This window comes from Convolutriloba macropyga, unplaced genomic scaffold (genome assembly GCF_964194025.1).
Source record: "Convolutriloba macropyga unplaced genomic scaffold, txConMacr16.3 SCAFFOLD_646, whole genome shotgun sequence".
Taxonomy (NCBI): domain Eukaryota; kingdom Metazoa; phylum Xenacoelomorpha; order Acoela; family Convolutidae; genus Convolutriloba; species Convolutriloba macropyga.
In genome coordinates this window covers 54,722-80,759 of record NW_027449900.1, presented here as the reverse complement: position 1 = coordinate 80,759, position 26,038 = coordinate 54,722, and the positions used below count along the sequence as shown (strand labels likewise).

Here is a 26,038-nt window from a genome sequence, read left to right as displayed (position 1 = left end):
CATAGGCAACCAAAATAATTTTTCAAACAAGCCTCAAGAACATCTGTTCTAACTCCGTAAGTAACAGCTGCATTTATCTTCGATTATCAAGCTCACAAAAAAGCAGAAATTGCAGCTTAAAAAACTAGCTTCTTTCTAGAACCAAAAACCCAGAACAACAAAAACAAACTTAAACACCAAATTTTAAAGAAAACCGTCACAGAAACCAGCAATAACCTGAAACCATTAAAAGATAATCGACTAACGTCGGGCGAATAGCTCTCAAACTACTTCCGAGCGGTTGGCTTCGTTAGTAGCCAGCCACGGTTTAGTGAGGCTAGCTTTAGCTTGGTTCCACTCTGCAACTTTTAGTTTTCTAGCCTTGTTAGTAAAAAAAAATAAAAAAAAAAAGATATTTCAAAAAATTTGCAAAATATTGCAAAATTTTTAAAAAAGCTCCCAGATTTTGCAGAGAAAAAGTTCAAAACGCCTTCTATGTTACTGGAGTTATGTCAGGTAAACCATCTGCAAGACGTTGGCCAGTAATGATCGTTAAACTCAGAAAAGGACAAAAATATTCAAAAATTTTGATAACAATCGCAAATTTTAACAAAATTTTGCAAAAACTCAAGAGATTAAAATCTTCAAAACCATTTCATTGTCTTAAGAGACTATCCATTATCCCTATTTCAAGCTTTAAATAGTTTCACTGGCTCATAAAGATCCAAAAGCTTGGAACATGATAATTTTCCGAAAAGTTGAAAAAAAATTAAATTTTATCAAAAATTGTAAAGCTGGAGTCATTAAAATATTGATCACCATTCCATTAACTCTAGAAACTATGCGACAGCTTATTATCAAACCCTGGAGGAGGTCCCTAGAACCCTGGTGCGAAAAAAAGATGAAAAATTTAGAAAGATTCAAAAAACTTGAAAAAATTGCATATATTCTTGAAAATTGATTTTATTAATATCTTGAAAAAAACATTCCATTACATCTAGAAGCTATGCAGTATCCTATAATCAAAACCTAGAGGACGTTCCTCAGCTCTTGAGGCTGGAAAAACCCAAAAACCGACAAAAATTTTCAAAAAAGTTTTATCCAAAAATTTTCAAAAAGTTTTATCCAAAAAATCGCCAAAATTTTTCATATTAACAAATTGAAAGCTACTCCAATGCAATATTTTTTTCAGTAACTTATTATCAAACCCCTAAGGACGCTTTCTGGCCCCTGCGTCTGGAAAGAGGTAAAAGAAAAATAAATAACAAAAAGTTTATTTAACCAAACCTAGGGCTGAACTCAAAAAATGACAAAAATTTTCAAACATAGCTGGCAGAGTGCCAGAAAATAGCCGCAATAGCTTCGTAGATCTGCAGTCTCAAAAAAAAACAGTAAAAAAGACAGACCAAAAAATCCGTCTTTTCGTTGAAGGCTGATATGTTATATTTTGATTAAAAATCTGTATAAGTTATTGCTGCCTCTATTAGCTACTCTCAAATAACCTTCATTTAGAGTGACACACACCCATTTGACCTTATCTCTTTGAATTAAAGTATGAAAATCAATTTCAAAGTGAGGAAGTCATTTTTGAGAGTGACGTAAGTCAAGTGTGACCAAAAATTTAATCACGCGAATGAACAAAAAAACTAGCTCCACTAAGAGTGAAAAATGACGTCTCGCACGCAATTCAATTGAAATTGCATGAACGAATGAACAAAAAGCAGATTTGAAGTGGTTGTAACGTCATATGGTCGTAACAAAAATCATGACGACGAAATAAAAAAACATAGCTGGCAGATTGCTAGAAAATAGCCGCAATAGATTCGTAGACCGGCAGTCTAAAAAAACAGTAAAAAAGAGAGACCAAAAAAAAATTGTCTTTTCATTGAAGGCTGATCTGTTATATTTTGATTAAAAATCAGTATAAATTATTGCTGCCTCTATTAGCTGATCTCAAATAACCTTCATTTAGAGTGACACACACCCATTTGACCTTATCTCTTTGAATTAAAGAAAAGAAAAGTCAATTTCAGAGTGAGGAAGTCATTTTTGAGAGTGAGGTAAGTCCCGTGTGAACAAAAATTTAATCACGCGAAGGAACAAAAAAACTCGCTCCACTAAGAGCAAAAAATGACGTCACAGATGCAATTCAGTTGAAATTGCATGAACGAATGAACAAAAAGTGGCTGTGACGTCATATGATCGTAACAAAAATCATGACGACGAAATAAAAAAAACCAGGAGAAGGCCAATAATAGCCCCAGCTATCGCTGTGCGGCTATTAAAAAACCAAGAGAAGGCCAATAATAGTCCCAACTATCGCTGTGCGGCTATTAAAAAACTTGAAGGGCGTGGGGCAATAGGGGGGGGGGGGGGGGGGGGGGGGGAGGTCAACAGTGGGGGTGTCTTCAACCTCTAAAAACCGCCCTTCACACCATAAGTATAAGTATCCGAAACAGTTTGAGCTGAAACAGAGTTGAAGGGCTCTAAGAGCACTTAATGCCCGCTGAGCGCTACCTGTTTATCCCATTTTTGAGGACAAAAAGTCAAATGCGTCAGACGAAAAATTGGTCAAGCGAAAAATCGCATTAAAAACTACAGAACTAATATAATTGCTACAAACTTCGTTTGAGAGCAATTAAACATAACATGCCTCAAAAGAAAGCAGATGAGTCTGGTCACTAACCGGGCGAAGTGAGAACATATATTTTGAGAACAAAATAAGAGAAATGCAAAAGCCATAAATAAAAACCAATAGCTGTGAATCGAAAACAATACTAATTTGGTTTATTTCGTCAGAAAGCGAATAAGACTTGTAACTAATTTTACTAAACGACAAAACAGCAAAACAAAACAAGAACCGCTAAAAGTAAGAAACTTCACAATTTGGATTCTTTTTAAAAACAAGTGGTGTTGAAGTCAATAGCTATAAACTGAAACCATCATATCAACTTTTTGGCCTGCTAAAAAGCCAGTAGAACTTATTGATATTAAGCAACAAGACTGCTAGACGATCAAAAAGTGTGGGCAAAATTCAAAACTTCACTAACAATCTTGAAAAAAAAAACGAAAACCAGAAAAACCTCCCTGAAAATGATAAAAAACTGAACTGTTCAAATCTCGAAAAAAAATTAAAACAACAAAATGAGAAATCGAAAAAGAATGGCGAAGAAATGTTAAAAAACTAAAAGGACTAAACTAAAATCCTTTTATCTCTGTGCGAAAACCCCAAGAGATGTTCAGTACTTCCGAAAATTTATCTGGAACAATTGACGTGGTACCCATTCCATGATATCCTGATTTGGCACAAGTGAGGAGACATAATCTAAACATACCTAACAGACTGCCAAAATTCAATTACCATTGAATAAAAATCAGACTTGAAGAGCGCGTGACGTAATATGGTTGTAATAAACTAAAACAAAAACAAGATAAGGCCAATAATAGCTCCACTCAGTTATTACAAACGCAGTCCTTAACAAAAAATTTGTAAAATTAAGCTGAAAAAACATAGCCGACAGATTGCCGAAATAACTGCGATATTGGTATGCGTGCCGTGTAATACAGATAAAAACGGACAGATTAAAGTGGAAAGAAGTTATCGCCCCCGAAAAAGCGATAAATTAATAAGCGGTAATCTAATAGGGCCTACTATATTTCACTCCACAGAAGCCTTTTTATTAGGGACCTTTACTACACATATGATCTCTATTGACCTTAAACTAATTTAAATAAACTGAAGTTTTAAAGAACAAAAAACATTATATTGATTGATGTAAATCACGTATGATAGGCCGTTAGTGAGAGGAAGAAGTCATTCAAAAAATTTGACCTTTTCAGCTTTGCTATGTGAAAAAAAAGTTAAAACGAAAAAAGCGTCAGACGAGGAAACAAAAAACATAGAAGAACAAGTCTTGACACAATTCAAAGAATTTTTATTGACCAAACAAATGACTAGACCTAGAATGGACATCAAATGGAGGGGGGAAAAACTTTACAAAATCCGATCAAAACTTGAAACTTTGACGCATGAAAACAAAATACCGCATTCGAGGAAGTGAATTATTGTTCGACAAACCGTCCTCCCATAGTACTTTGGATTTGGAGTAACAGAAAGTCACGCCTTAAAACTACTCGCTTCATTTCCTGTTTCGGCGTGACCAAAATCACTTCTCCAATTCATGAAAATGAGTGAACAGATCTTTAAAAAAAGACAGCACCCTAATTCAATTCTAACTAACAGCTATAAAAAATCTCTCAAAATCTGATTAATGTGCAATCAAAAACTTTTCGCAACAAACAAATGCAACTCTGTTCCACTTCCATGCCTAAAAGCTGCATTTAATCTCGAATAAATCTTGCCGCTTACAAAAAGGTAGAAAACATCACAAGCAAACAGAAAATAAATAGAAAAAGTATTTAAAAATTAACCATTATTTGTCTCATTGTGAATTTAATGCTGCCGAAGCTAACAAAACAAGGGAGTGAATCCGTACTGGAGAAGTTTCAGAAGGAATCATGCTTCCTACTCAACCCAATTTTAAAACTGAAATATTTGGCTTTAAATTCAAAAAAATGCGCCAAATTAACCAAGTTAACAATGTGTACTAATTATACAAAATGGTCAAAACGTCGAGGAACACATTGATAATTTATAATCCAGACGAGTTGAAGCATCAAGAAAAATGATTTAAAACAAAAAACACTCCTTGGAAAAAGCTACACGTGAACAAAACATCATCTAGCTCAGCAACATTCTTTTCACACCTAATTTTCTTGACCTGTCATAAATGAGGCAAGAACATAAACTTTTTCCTTCGCTCTGCTCTTCGATTTTATTCAGCAAATTGACATGAACACAGTTTTAGCGCGCGGCATTTCCTGTTTCAAATACACTCTAACTAAATTATCAACTAAACCGACTAACGTCGGAAAAACTGCTCTCGAATGACAGTCGGTGCAATTTAATTCAGGGGCCGTAGACTAGATAAATTTTTCTTAATGGGTGAAAAAACTTCATCAGAAGGTAGGATTCGATCCCCGAACTCCAGAGACCGAGTCCGTCACATCGACGGAGGTATTAACCACTCGGCTATCAGGGCCTTGTTCTCTCTAACAATCGGTTTTTTTGAACAACTTTATTTCGGAGTGAGAACAATTGAAACCATTCAAAAATCAAGAAGTCAGAGATCATTCTAGAAAAAGACACACCCGTTTACAATAATTGCTTTTCATTCGAGAGCAATTAAAAACATGCGCCAACAATTCACCTCTTCGAGTCATAAAAATGACAGCGCCTCAATGCAATTCAATTCTTTGAATTGTCAAAAAACCACGACAAGACCAATAATAGCCTCACTAACGTTTCGCCGCTATTAAAAACATGTGAGACTTTGAAATTCTTTCCAATTTTGCGGACAAAAAAACCAGAGCAATGGGTAAAAATTGTTAATTCAGCTCCCGAAAACTTTTTAGCTACTTTTTGAAACCTTTCCTACTACATAAAGCGGGATTAGAGACAGCTTAAGTTTTCAAAACCCTAATGAGTAGTAATCTGAGAAAAAATGACAGGAAGCAAAATGAGGCATCACGTTCAAATCATGCATAGTCTAAGAGAGCTCAATTGAGGGAGGAGTTTAACTGTTCGACTCGATTTCTCGGAAATGTTTCCTGGTAATCCGAGACAGCCCATTGTATTCATCCCTAGACACTTCGTGGTAGTACTCGACAAGAGCGGCAGTGCCAAGAAGCTCGACGAAGTCCATGTCGTGGGTTATGATGATAAACTGCGAATGAGTCGGATGCAAGTTGGATCTAAGCAAAGACAATTTTCCATACCGTCAAAACTACGGAACTGTTTTTAAATGGCTAGCTTGTTTTTTTTTCAATAGTAGTTTCAAAAACACCCGTAATTCCTACGTACCTAGTAGTAATGATGCGGACCAGCGCATCTGCCAGACTTGAGATATTCTCTCTGTCCAGATTCGTGGTTGGCTCATCCAGTGAGAAGACAGCACACTGCATCGAGAATGTCTCAGCCAATGCCAGACGGATGAGCAGACAAGCGAGCACTTTCTGACCTGCACTGCACCTGCCGCGCATGTCTAGCTCCACGCCTTCCTAGAGAATAAATGTACAAACTTTATGAGTAAATTAATGAGTGGCCCAATAAATGTATAAAATTTGACAGTTTGTGCTCATATCTGAAGAAAAGATTTGAATGGTCCTTTTTAACCATAAACTGAAAACATCAAAAATGTCTTTAAACTTTTTAAAAGACAAAAAAATATATAATAATAATAATATTTGTGACGGTATTATAAATATAACCGGCAAATTGACAGGAAAATAGCTGCCGTTGACGTGCTCAAAGCATATCGGGATTGAAACAGAAAAAAAGAACAGACATTCAAAAAGAGTCAAAAAAGTGTTCTAATTTGGCGTGCAGTTTCAGTAGGATTCGAGAACTATACTTAATTCACGTTTTAAACCGAAATCTATTCAGCTTAATACTAATGTCAGCTAGCAATGTCAAAATGACGCATGTGAACAAAAAACCACTATCGAAAAAGAAAAATTTGTTTCAAATAAAAAAACCTGGCTTAGAATGAACTATGCACGGATTGAGAAAACCATTTAACAAATCCGATCAAAAAAATCGGACAGTAAAAATCAAAGTGAAATTGCCGCATGGTAACAAAAAACCATCAGCGAGGAAGCAAATTTTTGTTCAAACGCCGTTTTCTCACTACTTTAAAATTAGAGTGAAACAATTTCATGCCACAAAACCACTCGTTTTTTCGCTCCACTTCCTGTTTCGGCGTGACCAAAATCACTACACTAGTTTGACATCAAAAATCATGAAATGTCTGAACAGATCTTAAAAAAACGACAGCGCCCCAATACAATTCAAATTCTTGTAATTGTAAAAAAGGAAAAATCTAAACAACAGTCGTCAAGAGGCTCCAAGAGACTCCTACTGCACAATCAATATGTCTAGCAGCTAACTCTCTTAGTCGAAGAAACTATACCCTCAGACATGTCTGGAAAAAAACTAACGTCATAAAAATGCAATGTCAACAATTGAGCTAAAATAATCTGTGATAACTATAATACCGATGTACAGTTATGTACTACTACGGATTAAGCAAAACTACAGAAAAAAACCAGCACATGCTCCGGATTTCATTGGAATTTTCCTGAACCAACCATCATTAAAAACTAAATTTAAAAAGTGCATTTTCCATTTTTAGGACCCCTTTAAAAACCCTTTCTTTTTTGTCTTTGAATATACATTCTGGGGTGAATGTGTGAAGGCATAAGATCATCAAGTTGACGCCGTAGAAGATCGTCAAAATCTGCTGGATCCTAACTTTTCAGCCCACCCGCAGCCCCTCCATTCTCCCTTTCAGATCTTGGAAGCATACGATCCACTGAGCTGTTTGCTTGTTGAATCTTTCTCATATGTTTTGACAATGAAATACAGCCTAAGAGTTAAAGCACCTTCGGATCAGCTGTTTCAGTCTGATCAGAACCACTATATAATCGACGATTCATCCCCTATTCAATTTTCTATGAATATCAACAAGTTGCATGTTTCTTTATCCCCCGACAACAGCGGCCAACAGGAACAAAACACTAGCAGCTCAAGAGGAAGCGCCTTGTCCGACTCCTCCTTCACAATAAGCAACTGTCTCTTGCGCGCCTCCTGCAGAATTGGGAAAAACATAAGTAGCAACAGAAAAAAAATCAACGATGAATAGATTTGAGCGATGGAGAGTGATGAGCAAGCGGCTTCGATGAGCAAGCGAAAAATAAAAGCAACATTACAATGGAGGCACCTGCTTAACGAGCTAAAACAATTCGTCTTCAAGCAGAATTCGGACGTTCGGTAAAAATTAGGTTTTCGGAAGGAACACCATCCACAAACAAACAAATCCGCAGACTGAATTCGAAAAACTATACGAGACTATAGTTCCGAAGCTTATCAAATCGATTAAGCAAAAGTGCTTTTACAGCTTCAATCTATGTGTCCAATCTGCGATCATTCAGGCGGGCAACACCTTTCTTAACCAAATCAGTGAAACTGGCCAGCTACAAAGCTTTGTGGCTGCAACTTTTTGTAGTGCTTCACTAACAGCATTAAAAAGAATGACAATGAACCAATTGCTGCAGTCAAAAAGATTCGGCGTCTCGTTGCCAAGTGCACAGCAAAAGAAGCAACTACCGAGGCCTACACTTCTTTGTAGCAAAGCAGCAGGAAGTTGCGGTCAAGGGAGGAGCGGAGAGCATGGTGCATACCACAAAAATAACTTTAGAAAAATCGTAGAAAACTCAAAACGGGGGCATCCGAATTGATTTTAGGAACGCATTTAACTCAGTGAAGCGTAGAAATATCCTCAGCACATCCAAAATTTTGATGCCCAGTTTTTTTTACTTTGCCTCTTTTTGTTACTCCAGGCACAGTGATTTGTTCTTCAACAGCTCAAGGATTGACAGTCAGTCTGTAGTGCAACAAAGAGATCCATTGGGCTCAATTTGTTATCTCTGTCCATATGGCACCTTATTAAAAAAAATTAAAACAAAATTACCAAACAGCTCGAAACACTGTTGGTATTATGATGCAATCGTTGCAAGCACCGAGGACAATCTGTGTAAAGCATTGGAAACCTAACAGTATCATGAGCATAATCCAATTTGGGACTCAGGAAGGATAAGTTCGAGCTATTGTCAGTCCAAAGCTGGAACCAAATTGACAGTTTGATCATAAGGAACAGCTAAGATGAAGTTGAAGTCTGAGGAGCTGCTATAGGTTTTGATGCCTTTAATTCCTCTCGCTTATTAAAGCGCATTAAAAAATAGAGGAACTTCTAGACAACTCAAAGTACTCAAACGTTCCACAATCTGATCTTGGTGCCCTTTGTAATTGCCTTGGTGCCCTGAAAATGGTTTACTCTGCGATGCAATTATCTATCAGAAAACTCAAAGAAAATACTGCAAACATTTGATTCGGTTCAGCACACAACCTATTAGGATATTTTGGGATTTTTATTGGCAGGTTCTTCATGGAACCAAGCATATTTTTAAACTTAAAAAACAGGTGTTGGAATGCAAAGATCAGCTGCTTAAGTTCAGGCTGCATATGTTGGTTCTGTTTTCCAATCCTCTGTACTGGTAGGAAAGCAAACAGGCCACACTCCAATTGCAGACATATCATTGAAAACAATCGAAGACAATTGATGAACAAGGTGAAAGTTTGACCCCGCTTCCCTCCAAAAAACCGGAAGAAATTGATAATTCAGCTTATGACAACTTGTTAGGATAACAAAACTCCACTAGACCAAAGAATTCTTTGCTATCTCTCTACAACAATCAGGTGCCTGATTATCCGCAGCCCACATTATATCTCTGTGGCTACAATTGTCCCCGAATGAGTTCCGTTTTGAATTTCGACTGCGTGTGAAATTGTACGTAAACGAGTGAAATGTCCATTCTGTAAATCTGGGACCCTAGATGTAATGAGAGAATATGCCGAGCTGTACCAGGTCCGGGTTGAAAATCAAATCAATCCTTTAAACTTCGAGACGTTGGGGGATTTTCAGAAACAGTTGTAAAGACCCTCAAACGTTTTGGTACTCTGGATGATAATAGGAGCTTACAGCCTGTGGAGTGATCTGTAGCTTTTAGTATTTTTTTCAATCATTGTTTGTAACGAGAATACGCAGGGCAGCAACCATGCTGATTGCAGGAGAAGGCACACATGAAACGCCAGCTAACCTTTTAATCCTCTTCTCGCCCGTTGAGCGGGGACAATCAATATTGATGAGTTTTTGACGTCCCACCCAATGAGAGGGAGCCCAGAAGTTTGTCCCAAAAGAGGGAGCCCAAAACAAAAACGGACTAACGTCAGAAAAATTGCTCTCGAAAGACAGGCGGCGCATCTTATTTCAGGGGCTGCAGCCTCGATTATTTTTTTATGGGTGCGAAATCATCAGGCCTCGGTAGGATTCGAATCCCAGGCTCATGAGTACGATTCTGTCACCTCGGCAGAGGTAGGTATTAACCACTCGACTAACAGAAACTAGTCATAGAGTCTCTAACAATCAATTTTGTTTGAATAACAAAAATTATTTCCGATTGAGAACAATTAAAATCACTTAAAAATCAAATCTGTCAAAAAGTCACTTGAGAAGTCAAGGATTAATCCATAAACGCGCAAACTTGTAACTAAAGCTATTTGAAACCGGGTGTAGGTGAAGGCTTCTAAAAACGCTCTTCTAAAACTGAACTGATCCCGTTTCTTTTTTATTTCGCTTTTCCACATTAAAAACGTTCTCTTTAGCTCGCAGTAATGATCAACTGCTTTTTCAATTTGACAGTCAGTCTGCAGTGCAACAAGGAGATCCATTGGGCTCAATTTGTTTTCTCTGGCCATATGGCAGCTTAAAGAAATTGAATCAAAATTACCAAACAGCTCGAAACATTGTTGGTATTATGATCCAATCGTTGCAAGCACCGAAGACAATCTGTGTAAAGCATTGAAAATCTAACAGTATCAAGAGCATAATCCAATTTGGGACTCAGGAAGGATAAGTTCGAGCTATTGTCAGTCCAAAGCCGGAACCAAATTGACAGTTTGATCATAAGGAACAGCTAAGATGAAGTTGAAGTCTGAGGAGCTGTTATAGGTTTTGATGCCTTTAATTCCTCTTGCTTACTAAAGCGCATGAAAAAATAGAGGAACTTCAAGACAACTCAATGTACTCAAACGTTCCACAATCTGCTCTTGGTGTCCTTCGTATTTGCCTTGCTGTAGGTAAGTAATAACCATTCGACTATCAGAGACTAGTCATAGAGTCTATAACAATCAATTTTGTTTGAACAACAAACATTATTTCCGATTGAGAACGATTAAAATCACTCAAAAATCAAGAAATCTGTCAAAAAGTCACTTGAGAACTCAAAGATTAATCCATAAAAGCTCAACCTTGTAACTAAAGCTATTTGAAACCGGTTGTAGGTGACGGCTTCTAAAACTGATCTTTGTGAACTGATCCCGTTTCTTTTTTATTTCGCTTTTCCACATTGAAAACGTTCCCTTTAGCTCGCTGTAATAATCAACTGCTTTTCAAATGCAGATTAAACGTAGAGAATAATAACAAGTAAAGTACAATAATAGCCGACTGATAAACTGAAGAAATAAGGAGATTAAAATAGATTTCCCGCCAGCTTGCATAAATGAAAACCCGTTAAATAGTTCCGAAGCATGTCAAATTTAGTCACGAGAATAATAACAATAATAACAAGTAAAGTACAATAATAGCCGACTGATAAACTGAAGAAATAAGGAGATTAAAATAGATTTCCCGCCAGCTTGCATAAATGAAAACCCGTTAAATAGTTCCGAAGCATGTCAAATTTAGTCACGCAAGAAAATAAGAAGGGGTGCGAAATTTCGGGGGCCCAAAACTTCCCAAATGTGACTAGCAAATATTGAAATTTTAAGTCCTTAACGGTTTTAAACGTATACTTGGAGACTAGTAGAGCTCTAAATGGACTGAACATGTACTTAATCCACACGAACATTGGGAGTTGCGGTCAAGGGAGGAGCGGAGAGCACGGTGCATACCACGAAAATAACTAGAGGAAAAATCGTAGAAAACCCAAAACGGGGGCATACTCCGAATTGATTTTGGGAACGCATTTAACTCAGTGAAGCGTAGAAATATCCTCAGCACATCCAAAATTTTGATGCCCAGTTTTTTTTTTACTTTGCCTCTTTTTGTTACTCCAGGCACAGTGATTTGCTCATCAACAGCTCAAGGATTGACAGTCAGTCTGCAGTGCAACAAGGAGATCCATTGGGCTCAATTTGTTTTCTCTGGCCATATGGCAGCTTAAAGAAATTGAATCAAAATTACCAAACAGCTCGAAACATTGTTGGTATTATGATCCAATCGTTGCAAGCACCGAGGACAATCTGTGTAAAGCATTGAAAACCTAACAGTATCATGAGCATAATCCAATTTGGGACTCAGGAAGGATAAGTTCGAGCTATTGTCAGTCCAAAGCCGGAACCAAATTGACAGTTTGATCATAAGGAACAGCTAAGATGAAGTTGAAGTCTGAGGAGCTGCTATAGGTTTTGATGCCTTTAATTCCTCTCGCTTACTAAAGCGCATTAAAAAATAGAGGAACTTCTAGACAACTCAAAGTACTCAAACGTTCCACAATCTGCTCTTGGTGTCCTTTGTATTTGCCTTGGTGCAGGTAGGTATTAACCACTCGACTATCAAGGACTAGTCATAGAGTCTCTAACAATCGATTTTGTTTGAACAACAAACATTATTTCCGATTGAGAGCGATTAAAATCACTCAAAAATCAAGAAATCTGTCAAAAAGTCACTTGAGAATTCAAAGATTAATCCATAAAAGCGCAACCTTGTAACTAAAGCTATTTGAAACCGGGTGTAGGTGACGGCTTCTAAAACTGATCTTTGTGAACTGATCCCGTTTCTTTTTTATTTCGCTTTTCCACATTGAAAACGTTCCCTTTAGCTCGCTGTAATAATCAACTGCTTTTCAAATGCAGATTAAACGTAGAGAATAATAACAAGTAAAGTACAATAATAGCCGACTGATAAACTGAAGAAATAAGGAGATTAAAAAAGATTTCCCGCCAGCTTGCATTTAGTTACGCAAGAAAATAAGAAGGGTTGCGAAATTTCGGGGGCCCAAAACTTCCCAAATTTGACTAGCAAATCTTGACATTATAAGTCCTTAACGGTTTTAAACGTATACTTGGAGACTAGTAGAGCTCTAAATGGACTGAACATGTACTTAATCCACACGGAGATTACCAGTTAATACCATTTTTGAGGATAGCAAAAGCGTCGAGGATCAAGCAAACGATTGAATATATATTTGATTCAAAATTTAGCTCAGAGTTATTAAACAGCTGTCTTTAGCGAACTTTAGTCGCTACTCCAGAGCTTCATTTGTCTTCTATGACAGAATTCGATCTTCCGAGCACCCGAATGAAGCAAAATTCCAGAGTTTTCGCTACCAAAAAATGCCACAAGTCGATAAACGCTTCGTTCGACTTTTCGCCGCCCTAAAACGCAATTTTCAATGGCTATTTTTTATTATGTGCAAATTTCAATAAAATTTAAAGTTTATTCAGAACAGCAATCAGGACGCTAGTTATTAACGGATCTTAAATGAACTCTACGCACATTTGCAAGAATTAAGATTTTTAATTTGCCGAAGGATGTAATCAGTCTCGGAGTTCCAAAAATAAGAGTTACTACAGCCGTACCTTAATCATCACTACTCTATAGTTGTATGTCTTCCTTGTATGAGAGCTGTTCTCTCCTTCTTCAGTCCTGATCTCTATTGAGTCAATGTCTCCTCCTGTGTATACATCTCTCCACAGCTGCGACAACACCTGGTTGATCTCGGCCATCTTGACACTGTGGAAACGCATCAACGCGCTGTCCAATGCCTTCCCAAATTTGTCTAAAAAACAAACAAATTAGCAACATAAAAACTAATGAGAATTTTTACAATTTGAGAGAGTATCAAATGTCGTGAACCATGATTTTGAGTTTGCAGCTAGTAACAGTTAAACAGAACCAATTGTTCCAAGCCAGATTTCAGCCACTTAATTTCATTTCAACAAGTAACTTCAACTACTTTCCAACTCACAAATTTTCATTGTGTTAAATGATCAAGCTTTTGTGCTCCTGTCAACATATTGTATGCCGGATAGCTGATCTATCATAACTAGATAACCTCGTTCATTTCGCACAGTGACTTCGCTATTAATTTTTATCTATATGCATTACTGGTTACCGCTCTTCAGTTGTCCAATGATAAGGTTTCACTTAAAACACGCACGTGCACGTTATAAAATGCCAAAAGTCGGCAGTGCCAGAAGTCAAAATTCCAGAAGTTGCTATATATATATATATATATATATATATATATATATATATATATATATTGCCAGATTTTTGTCATTTTAAAACGTACAAGTTGAGAGTTTTAAGCAAGGTTACGTGACTCGGCATAATTCACTTTGAACTTGTGCTTAACATCTCCAACAGGTCGCTGTTTTCGAAATACGGCAGAACTTCTCAATGACTTCAAAGGAGAGTCACATAACCTATACTTAAACAACAATAGCAAGCAGCCTAACCCAAATCTGCACAAGCTAGTTTGTTCGCCTTCCACTCTGCAACCATCCTGACCCATTTGGAACTGGCTTCCTTGTACAGTGGATCAGACAACTGCTTCTCTAGTGTCTCCAAACTCTGCTCCAACTCGCGTAACTGACCTACAATATCCCGCACAAATTGCAATGCAAAACCATCAAAATTTTGTCATAAGCTTATTTCCATACACCTGCTTTCAGACCTGTTCATACACCGATATCGGTTTGTATAGCCCGATAAAAGGTAATATTAACTACCTCAATTAAAAATGTGTATCAGGCGACCGCAAGAACTAAACATAGCCGGCAGATTAACGGAAAAATAGCCGTCGTTGACGCTCTTGATACACATCGGGATTGAAACGGAAAAGGAAAAAAAGGAACCGAAATAGACGGATTTTTTTCAGTGTCAAAAAATGTTCTAATTTGCAGTGCAGTTTCAGTTAGATTCTAAAATTATACTTAATTCAGCTTCAAACTGGAAGCTAAAGCTTTATAGCAATTTCAGCTAGAAAACAATAATGAACTTTGATAACCTAATGCACTATGACATAATGGCCTGGCTTCAAGGTTTATCCAGTTTCTTTTGAATCGTCACTTATGTAAAACTAAAAGCGTGATCAAAAAAGGTAAAGCGAATTAAAAACATAGCCAGAAGAAATCCGGAAAAGACTCGAAGATACCTTTGCCAAAAGTCAGCCTGTCACATTTCTAGTTTCTGATTGCAGTAAGCATCAAAGAATAGTGAAGAGTATCTTAATTGAATAAAAAATGAAATTAACTAAAAAGTAAAATAAACCAAAAACATAGATGGCAGATTGCCAGAAAAAAAAAGCCGCAATAGCTTTGTACATCTGCAGTCTCAAAAATAAAGTAAAAAAGACAGACAAAAAAGAAATTTAGTCTTCATTAAAAACTGAGATGTAAACTTTTGATCAAGAATCTGTATAAAATATTGCTGCTTCTATTAGCTGCTGTCCAATTCCCTTTATCTAGAGTGAGACACACTCACTTGACCTCATCTCGTTGAATTCAAGTAAAGAAAAAACAATTCCAGAGCGGAAGTCAGACAAATTTGAGAGTGCGGTAAGTCACGTGTGACCAAAAATTTAATCACGCGAATGAAAAAATGGGCTCCACTAAGAGTGAAAAATGAGGTCACGCACGCAATTCAGTTGAAATTGCATAACGAGCGAATGAACGAAAAGCAGATTTGAAGTTACTTGACATCATATGGTTGTAACAAAAATCTTGTCGACGATATAAACATAGCCGGAAGAATTCCGGAAGCGACTCAAAGAGCCGGAACTGCATCAGCAAAACCGTAACTACAGCCGAAACCATTATCTTTTGTCTTATAACGGCTATTCTTAAACTAGCTAACATAAAAACAAATAAATCATTGGAGATCATAAAACAATCCTCAAAAATTTATATCTAAGGACAAAATGTTGACAGAAACAACTCACTGAGATATCTAAAAAAAGTAATATTTCATTGATAAAAACATCCGATAGCGTTGAAAATTGGCCTATCTCTTAGAATGCAAAAAGATTGATAAACTCAAAAATTGACCGGCTTAAATTGTCACGAAGTAACTCAAGATATTTTTCAAAAAAACGGCTCCACAATTAACTCTTCGACCAAAAGACAGTCGGAAAGCATAAGGCAGGTATCAATCTTAAAATAAAATTGCTTTCCTCAAAAATTACTTTCACCAAAAATTACTTTCCTTAACAGAAATTAGGAGGACACGAAACATTTTTTTGGCGTCAGAGCACTTAAAATTAGGCCTGAAGGAAATTATGCAGATCCATTTTTTGCTGGAGAAAGCAGACAATATGAAATCAAAATACTGCAAATATAAATAATCTTGCAAAAACAAAAGGAACAGACTAACACTAAAAAACCAAAAATAGTTTATTAAAAACCTAGCCCCAAAAAATCACAAAAATATCAGTCAAAGTTTCTAAAATTAGACCCAGCAAAGCCTAAGTGGTACATATCTGAAATCTAATGCAAACCAAGAAAAAAACATCGAAAAGTCTAACAAGTATGAAATTGAAAAAAAAATTAACGAATCAAGAACCATTAAAAAAGATTCCAGGTCTGAGGAAAAAGCTAGAATGATTCTAGAACAAAAAACAAAAAGACTACTTCGTAAATTTGAAAATAAAATAGGATAATGAAGTAAAAAACAGAAATTTTTACTTAGCATTCTTGGCTCAGAAGATTACATACCCAATCTCTTGTCTAAACGAAAAAAGATGTAACAGTTAAAATATTATTAGAACACTAAATAAAAAAACGTAAAAAATGTTGTTAAAACTGCGTTTATTAAAAATTTTTCACTAAATTTCCAAGATAACGCCAGGAACTATACCAATTACTCAAAACACACACAAAAAATCAAAGCCTGTGCACAAAAAGGCTTTATACTAACTTAATAAAAAACTAACAAAGACTGAGAAACTTGGACAAAAATTGCAAATATCGAAATTATACTTTACATTCTACAAAAGAAAAATAAGCTAAGCTATAAAGCGCCTAATGTATAAACTGTCCAGAAATCGCCGCCCAATATACTTCTTCTCTAGAAAAATATCTTTTCAGAGATAAAAAAGAAACCAATGAAAAAATCCAAAAAAACGTGCCTATTTTGCACTTAAAACGCATTATTAGGCTCTCAAATTTTTGTGGTATCAATTTCAACGAGCTACATATTAATGCAGCATTGGTCAAAACCTATTATTACAAAGAGAAACAAATTACAAGCGAAGAAATTGAGTCAAATTGACGAAAAAACGGTCAATAAGGGTTATCTATATGCACCAATCTCTCAAAATTATTTTCTAAGTCGAAAAATCATTCATTGATCGAAGCGCATGATCAAAGAACTTCTCTCGCTCAGAGGAAATTAGTTCATGGCAATTTTACTCTCTTTCAGTTTTAGGTCAGAACGCTGTTTGAAAGAACAGTACTTCCGGTAAAGAAAACTAATACTCCTCTTCGAGTCGTTAAAAACCAAGAGAAGGCCAATAATAACCTCCGCTATCGCTTCGCGGCTATTAAAAAATACAAAAATTAATTAATTTTTCATTAATTTTTCAATGAAGTACAAATACAAAGGGAAAACTATTTCCAATCATGGAGACAATCTAATTTCACACAAATTGGGACCAGCCGAAAAAAGCACAAAACATCTCTAGTTTTGAAAAAAGCGAAAAAGGGCAATCTAGAAAAAATTTCACAAGTTTTTGCAATTTATTAAGTCAAAACTCACAGAATTAAATTTTTAATAGAAACTACCGACGAGCATTAAGCTTACATTCAGTGACGAAAAAGCAATACAATACAATAACAGGCCAGAAATTGCTAAAATAGCCTTAAAACCGGAGAATTAGTTGAAACACCTTCAATTTAGCGGAAAACTCCCTTTAATTACCAAAAACAACCTGAAAACTATAAATTTAGTCTGAAATTACCTCTTAGACAACATGAAAATTTCTAAAAACAGAAAAAAAAACGCTCAAAAAAGCCGCACGACAAAAATAATTGCTCCCTTAGCGAACATTTTTTACACCTACATTTCGCGCTCTGTTTCAAAAGAAGGCATGAACAAAAGAATCACTCTCTCTTTTCTCCGCTCTTCAAATTTGTTCACTAAAACAGCTTTTACAAACTTTATTCACTCCCTGAACTTCCGGTTTTCTTGCTCACTCGCTTATAAAAAAACAACATAAAGCCTCTTTGTCTTAAAAAGGAAAGCACCTAAATAATAGCCGTTGACAGACTGACGACTATTAAGAAGTATCAATTGTATGAAGGCATATTCCAAAGTCGGGAACACAAAAAGGCTCATATTTCAAAATCGTTTTGAAGATTGGCTTTTGATACGCTTTAATCTACATCTTAATTGGCCATAAGAACCGTAGCTAGACTTGATGGTAATCATAGGCCATAATGTTGCTTAAAGTGCCAATAGGTTAGGCCAATGATTAAAGTGCCAACGGTAATCATAGGCCATAATGTTGATTAAAGTGCCAATAGGTTAGGTAAGCAACATTTTATGTCCTAGGAAACACCAATTTGAAAAACTTTGAAACGACATGCCTTGATGGTCGGGGGGTTTCATATTCAACGCGTCATCAATATCTCCCCTTCTAAAACGCACAAATTTTGTTACGTTTACGCTAACCGGCAGTTTGGTGAAATTCTCTGGTGAGTTTGTCTTTCTCTGAGAAGGCCTTCTCATATTCCCTTTGCAGCTGTCCTCCTCCGCTAGCACCACCGCTTTTGCCTATTATAGACTCCACCTCTTTCAGTTCCAATGTCAACTGATTTCTACAACAGAAGACAAAAATTGAGATAAAAACTTTTAGATCATAACTTGAAGTTTTATACCCCGCTAACTATATAATAAGCAGTCACTTTCACTGCTTTCTGCCATAACTAAAATTCATTAAAGCTTAAAGTATAGGAATATGACGGAAAAAAAACAGCTGAAGAAAAAAAACATACCGAGCAGATTGCCGGAATACAGCCGCGCTTGATCTGTTCGATCATGACCAGGATTTTAAACATATACCGACCAACGTCGAATGAATTCCTCTCGAACGACAGGCGGGGCAATTTTAATCATAGGGACGTAGCTTAGAAAAGTTTTATGGGTGCAAAAAACGTACCAACGGACCACACAAGTGTTTGAACATCGGCCCTCCATGATGTTGCGTCGAACTCTTAACCACTCAGCTACAATGGCTATCATTCTCGTTCGATATAGATTTTATACTAGCAACAAAATTTATTTCAAAATGAGAAAAACATGGCTCAATGAAAAATGAATAACTCAAGCGTGAAAAAGTCACCTGAAGAAGTCAAAGAAGTTTTATAACAAGAACTCAAAAATGATCAAGCAAGTCTCAAACATCATTCTAGAGAAATTAAATAGTACTAAAGGAAAAACAGAAAAACACACGGACTAATGTCGGGCGAATTGCTGTGAAATGACCGGCGAATGGTTAACTTTGGCAGCAGCGTGGGGAAGGCGTGTAAACCCAAGTGATGAGCGAATTTAAAACTTGCAAGAATCTTGCAAGCTGATTCAAAACTTGCAAGATTCTTGCAAGAATCTTGCAAGATATCAATCAAGGCAAAAAAATAAATCAGGTTACAAATGTTGTAGAAAACATCTTTGAGGCAAATTATTGTTTATTGAACAAATTACAAAACCGAATTCGATAAAAAATTTTTTAGCCCGGATTCAAAATCTTGCAAGAATCTTGCAAGAATCTTGCAAGTTTTTGAATTCTGAAAAATTTTTATTCGTATTTTTGGTAGCTCAAACTAACTGAAAACCAAATGAAATGACTGATATAAAAATTTTTGATCAGCAGAACTGAACCTGTTTGACTTTTTCCGTGAACGCCTTTTGAATGTGAAATCTTGCAAGATTCTTGCAAATTTCTTGCAAGATTTCGAATTCAAAAATACATTTTCGACAAATAACTAGAGACACCATCGTCAACCAAATTCGTCTATTTTAAGATTAATTAACCTACTCTAGAAAATGACGAAATCAAACACTTTCAATCTTCCTCTCATTTTTAATCAAATAAGTTATTTATAAAGAAACAGGAAGTTGGAATATTTTGTTACCGATCCTATCGGTAATTGAGGATCTTTATGTAGTTGGAAAAAATATTCTGCTCATTGTTAATTCCAATTACTTCCTCATGAGATTTATGTGAACCTATTTGACCATTTAAAATGATAGTTATTGGTGTTAATGTCCTTGAAGTTATTTCATTCAAAAAGATCTGGTAAGTTTTTGAAGCCTCATTTTTTGTTCACCTTTTATTTCAATTATAGTTTAGGCTCATCATACAGAAAGTCAGACTCAATTTTTTGAAAAATCAAACGTTAACTTCGTCGTTGATCGTATGCTAACTAATGTTTTTTGTTTAGCTCAAAGAGAAAACAAAACTATGATTTTTTTATAACTGATATTTCCTAAAGTATCACAATAACTTAATCATACAAAGCTATATACTTTCGTCCAACCAATCCTTAAGACATCACATAGCAATGAAGAAACATCATAAGGGCAGGTTTAAGTCAGTTTGCTGGATTTCGAGTTGAATTTTTATGTTAATAAAGTCTTATTAGCAAAAAATTCGTGGCACGCTTGGCATTTTTGATGATTTCTCCTAAACTACTGAGCCAATTTAGACGGGTCGCATTTGGTTGGTTGTAAGTTTTTTGTGACAACAGAATTGAATTGGTTTTTTGTCAATCGGCCAACTCAGAATTTTAGATTTAAGCTTTAGATTTAAGCTTTAGAATAAGCTTTAGATTTAAAAAAATTAAAAAATAATCTTTGAAATGTTTTTTTTAGTATTGACGTAGTTTTTCTTTTATTTGTGTTATAGTTACTTGGCAATTGTGTTAATTAGTCTTTGTTTGGGTTCATGAAGCTTTTGGAATCCCTAGTTTTTGGAATTCAATAGTTTTTCAATTTTCGTGAAATTATGAAATTCTTTTTTGGGTCATTTTTGGTCAAAACACAAAATACGAGGTAGGAAATGGTTCCTACTCCGTGGAAGAAGTCTTCAGCGTCTACAAAGGTAAAAATGCGTTTATTTTGTGTCCTGAACTATGTTGGAGGGGCAGATTTGTGTCGCTTTCCAAAATTTTTTTGCGAAAATTGTACTTTTTTAGCAGAAAAATCGGGGCACGCTTCACGCTTCTAATGATTTCTGCCAAACTAATGTGCCATGTTGAACGAACATAGTTCCGTTTTGTTGAATAGTTGTTCTTCTTCTCTCCAGTAGTTAATTTGTTACTGAAATCGTCCATCTCAGAAGGTTATTAGGCTGTAATTCTGAGAAAAATAAAAAAAATAATGTTTCAAAACGTTTTTGAGGTTTGATGTTGTTATTCTTCTAACTTGGGGTCTGGTTACTTGCAAATTGTAATATTTAGGCTATTCTTTGGGTTCATGAAGTTCATCAAGAATACTTTGTTTTTGGCAATTAAACAATTTTTCATTTTTTGCGAAAACTTGAAGCTCTTGTTTGAGTTTTTTTTGTCAAAACACACAAAACACCCTGGCCTTTATGGCGTGGTGGGATTTTTTTCCCACTTCACACTAGAGATTTTGGGTGTTCAGTAGTTACGGAAAGGACTTGAATTGCGTTCAGAATTTTCTATGGGGCGCCGTTTTCGGTCGTTTTGCGCGACTTTGCGAGAAATCGAGGTCTCACAATAACCCAAAAATCGCGGTACGCTTCATGTTTCTGACAATTTCTCTGAAACTACCGTTCCAAAATGGATGGGCATTGTCGCTTTTTGCTGACCTTAAACTTCAATTGCGTGCAGTGTTCAGTGGTTTCTCAAGTCGCCCTAATCAAAAAGTTATTAATGTTTAACTTTGAAAAAATAGAAAAAAAAATGCATTTTTGAGGGCACGCTTACTGCTTCTGACAATTTTTCCTGAACTGCTCTGCCAATTTGGCTACGCATTTTGTTGTTCCTGAATTCCCCTTGATAGCAGTGTTTATTGGTTTCTCAAGTCGGCCTACTCAAAAAGTTATTAATGTTTAACTTTGAGAAAATTGAAGTAAAAATTACATTTTTGAGGGCATGTTTGTTGTTTCTGAAAATTTTTTCCTGAAATACTATGTCAATTTGACCGGGCATAGTCGCATTTTGTTGGTCCTGAATTCCCCTTGATAGCAGTGTTTATTGGTTTCTCAAGTCGGCCTGCTCAAAAAGTTATTAATTTTTAACTTTGAGAAAATTGAAGTAAAAATTACATTTTTGAGGGCATGTTTGTTGTTTCTGAAAATTTTTTCCTGAAGTACTATGTCAATTTGACCGGACAAAGTCGCATTTTGTTGGTGCTGAACTCCCCTTGATAGCAGCGTTTATTGGTTTCTCAAGTCGGCCTACTCAAAAAGTTATAAATGTTTAACTTTGAAAAATTTGAAGTATAAATTACATATTTGAGGGCACGTTTTTTTGTTTGTGACGATTTTTTATCTGAACTACTCTGCCAATTCAGCCAGGCATAGTCGCATTTTGTTTGTTCTACTTCCCCTTGTTTCCGGTGTTTATTGGTTTCTCAAGTCAGCCTAATCAAAAAGTTGGCGGAAAGAACATGTTTTATAGCATTGAGAAAGGAACTTAATGTTTTGTACTTTTATTGATATCTCCTAAATCACTGTATCAAAATTAGATTGTGAAGAAGCAATTTGTTGTTGCTAAACTGTTCTTTGTTGCCCGTCTAGTTTATTTTTCAAATCAAACTGATCAAAAAGTTATTAAGGTGTAAATTTGAAAAAAAAAAGAATTTATTAAACGTTTTTTGAAATGATGTAGTCGTTCCCGTAATGAGCGTTGTTATTACATGAAAATTTTGTTATTCAACCGTCTGTTGAGTTCCTGGAGCTATTTCAATCATAGAACAGGTTTTTTAAAGTTTTGGATGGACATTTTTCATTGCTTCTCTTTAATTTCTTGTCTTTTCAGATACCGATTGTCAGGTTACAGTTTATTGTTTTATCGATATCTCCTAAAGTACTTAATCAAATTCAGCAAACGAGGTGGCATTATGTTTCTATTTATCTGTTCCTGCTAGCCTTTTGCAGTCTTTTATTTGAATCGGCCTGTGCCAATAACAATTAGGGTGTAAACTTAAAAAAATATCATTTTAAGCGTTATTATGAATTTGTTGTTTTTATTGTAATGAGGGTTGTTGTTACTTGCAAATTGTGTTATTTACGCTAGTGTCGGGTCCGTGAAGCTATTTCAATCAATAGTTTTTAGCAATCCAACAATTTTTCTGTTTTCACGATTTCATCAAATTTTTGTGGATGTTGTTTTATGTCAAAACACACAAAACAGCATAACCTTCATGGTGAGGTGGGAAATTTTTTCCCACCTCACCATGAAGGTTTGCCGTGACCTAGAACGTGGAAGTGGACCAGAATCACACCACCAAATACGCCGGGAACGCTGTTTCACGTTGTTTTACGTCGGTTCCCGGGATCCTGGGCTTCGATTTTAGCCCAAAAAATGGTGTACAGAACAGTATTTTGTTAATATCTGCTAAAGTACTATACCAAATTAAACGGGAGTGGTCGCAATTTGTTGGTACTGAACCCTTCTTGCTTGCAGTATTTGGTTGGTTTCTCAAATCGTCCTAATCAAAAAGTTATTAATGGTTAAAGTTGAAAAAAGTCGAATTTTCGGGATATTCTGGGTGATCCAAAATTCGGTACCATAAAACACGTGATTTACCCAACAAATGTTAGTGTTTTAGAATCCCCAGTTAGTGGGGAGTCTCCTCATATATATTTTGTATGTGGTTTTACGTAGTCCAGGTGGTCAATTTTAGCGAAACCTGACCCGTACTTGTCCCATTTAGTCATTTGGTACGGTGCCTCTATGTTGGAATATCTCCTCGTAGAGTGAACCGATTTTTGATCTGTTTGTTGATTTGAACTCAGCGTGAGCCGTTCTTGAATCCCTGTAAATGGCGTTTTGTTTCTTTCAGCCGTTTTCGAGAAATTGGCCAGGACACATACCTTCATTTTTACCTATTCGTGTCCGGTACATTTCGGGTATGTACATGTTAGACCAACAAAAAATACGAATTTAGCCCCGCGAATTGGTTCTTTAGACTCCCCTTGTAATGAGGATTCCGCTGATATATGTTTTATAGGGCGTTTTCCGTAGTTCAGAAGGTCAATTTTAGCTCTGAAAGTGGCGTATCTCTCTTCTGGGGTCAGTTGGTACGGGACCTTATTTTTGCTATAACTCCTCGAAGAAAGCACCGATTGTGCTCATTTTTTAATATGATGCGTATCTCAAGCAGTGCTACAAACTGTACTAAGGGTTTATTTTTGATCAGCCGTTTTGGAGAAATTGGCCAGTAAACTTGCCCCCGATTTTAGCCCCAGAAGAGGTTGACAGCAGCGGTTGACACCGCCGTTGACAACCTGTTATATCTTGAGTTAGACTACAAATTTTAGTGTTTCAGATTCGTGTGTTAGTGGAGAGTATGTGTATATGTTTTTGTTATTCATTATTCTGAAATTTTGATGATTTATTTAGCGAACTCTGGTCGGACCAGGTCCCATATTGGTCATTGGTACGGTACCTTAATTTTGCAATATCTCCTCGTAGAGTGAACCGATTTTGGATCTGTTTGCTGATTTGAACTCACCGTGAGCCGTACTTTAACTCCTGTAAATTTCATGTAATTTGGTTCAGGCGTTATTGAGAAATTAGTGTGTATTTTAGCGAAACGTCAGTCGTTTTGGGTCAATTTTGGACTTTGGTTCCGCACTTAGTTTTGCTAATAACTCGTCGTAGTGTGAACCAATTTTGGATCTGTTTGTTGAACTCACCATGAGCCGTACTTTAATTCCTGTAAATTTCGTGTAATTTCTTTCAGTCGTTTTCGAGAAATTGGCCTCGAAACATACGGTCATTTTGCCATATTAGTGACTCGTACGCTTCACGTTTCTACTTCAAAACCTTAATTATTTCAGATTGATTGTAAAGTAATTTACTGAAACTGTTCAAACAAGTTGTCCTCAAATTGTGCAGCACAGACACGCATCGTGATACGTGAGTTAACTTCAAATATTACACCTCTTAATTGGAAAATATGCCTATTTTAGCTTTAGAATCGTATATTTATTGTGAGTTGGAGTGCAAAGTGTTGTACTCCCATAGCAAGGAATAGGTTTTTAGTAGTTGAGCTCACAAGGTAATGTGCTGAGCACAGAATGTTCTTGACGTTAAATTTGGCCTGTGCTGTCACCCAAAAATTTGGGGGAACGGACCAATAGTGTGGTCGGTCTGGTGTAGTAGTAGTAGTTGTTGTTTCTGGTGTAGAGGCGCTAAATCTGTAGTAGGTCGATGATCTGTGGTCTGGTAGTCTGGTCTGGTGTTCTCGGTCGGTCTGGTGCAGTAGTAGTACTAGTAGTAGTGCTACGTAGTAGTAGTCGTAGTAGTAGTAGTAGTTGTCTGGCTCAAAAACGCGCTATATGGTATTTAAACATAAATCGCTTTTCAACCTAGTCAAGGACTTATTCAAATGAATTGAGGGTCTAGTGAGGAGTGTCACTGTCCGAGTACTGTCTGAGGGGGAAAGAATTTTTGACCTAGGTGGTATACAAAAAAGTACTCGATACGTTGTCAAATTTCGCGCTCAAAAACGCGCTATATAGTGTTTCAACATAAATCGCTTTTGAACCTAGTCAAGGACTTATTCAAATGAATTGAGGGTCTAGTGAGGATTGTCACTGTCCGAGTACAGTCTGAGGGGGAAATAATTTTTGACCTAGGTGCTATACAAAAAAAGTACTCGTTACGTTGTCAAATTTCGCGCTCAAAAACGCGCTATATGGTGTTTCAACATAAATCGATTTTCAACCTAGTCAAGGACTTATTCAAATGAATTAAGGGTCTAGTGAGGAGTGTCACTGTCCGAGTACAGTCTGAGGCGGAAATAATTTTTGACCTAGGTGGTATACAAAAAAAGTACTCGATACGTTGTCAAATTTCGCGCTCAAAAACGCGCTATATAGTGTTTCAACATAAATCGCTTTTCATTCTAGTCAAGAACTTATTCAAATGAATTGAGGGTCTAGTGAGGAGTGTCACTGTCCGAGTACAGTCTGAGGGGGAAAAAATTTTTGACCTAGTTGGTATACAAAAAAAGTACTCGATACGTTGTCAAATTTCGCGCTCAAAAACGCGCTATACACTGTTTCAACATAAATCGCTTTTCAACCTAGTCAAGGACATATTCAAATGAAGTAAGGGTCT

General features: G+C 36.3%; 1 protein-coding gene across 1 annotated transcript; it reads right to left on the bottom strand.

The window, feature by feature from the left end:
• Positions 1 to 5,532: 5,532 nt before the first annotated feature.
• Positions 5,533 to 18,962, bottom strand: LOC142355405 (DNA repair protein RAD50-like). The gene is made up of 6 exons (XM_075407595.1): positions 18,880 to 18,962; positions 18,393 to 18,583; positions 14,180 to 14,317; positions 13,298 to 13,497; positions 5,903 to 6,099; positions 5,533 to 5,793 (listed from the first exon to the last, which is right to left on the bottom strand). Exons 1-6 carry the CDS (start codon positions 18,960 to 18,962, stop codon positions 5,616 to 5,618), a joined length of 987 nt encoding a protein of 328 aa, XP_075263710.1. The 3' UTR covers positions 5,533 to 5,615.
• Between the last annotated feature and the right edge of the window lie 7,076 nt (positions 18,963 to 26,038).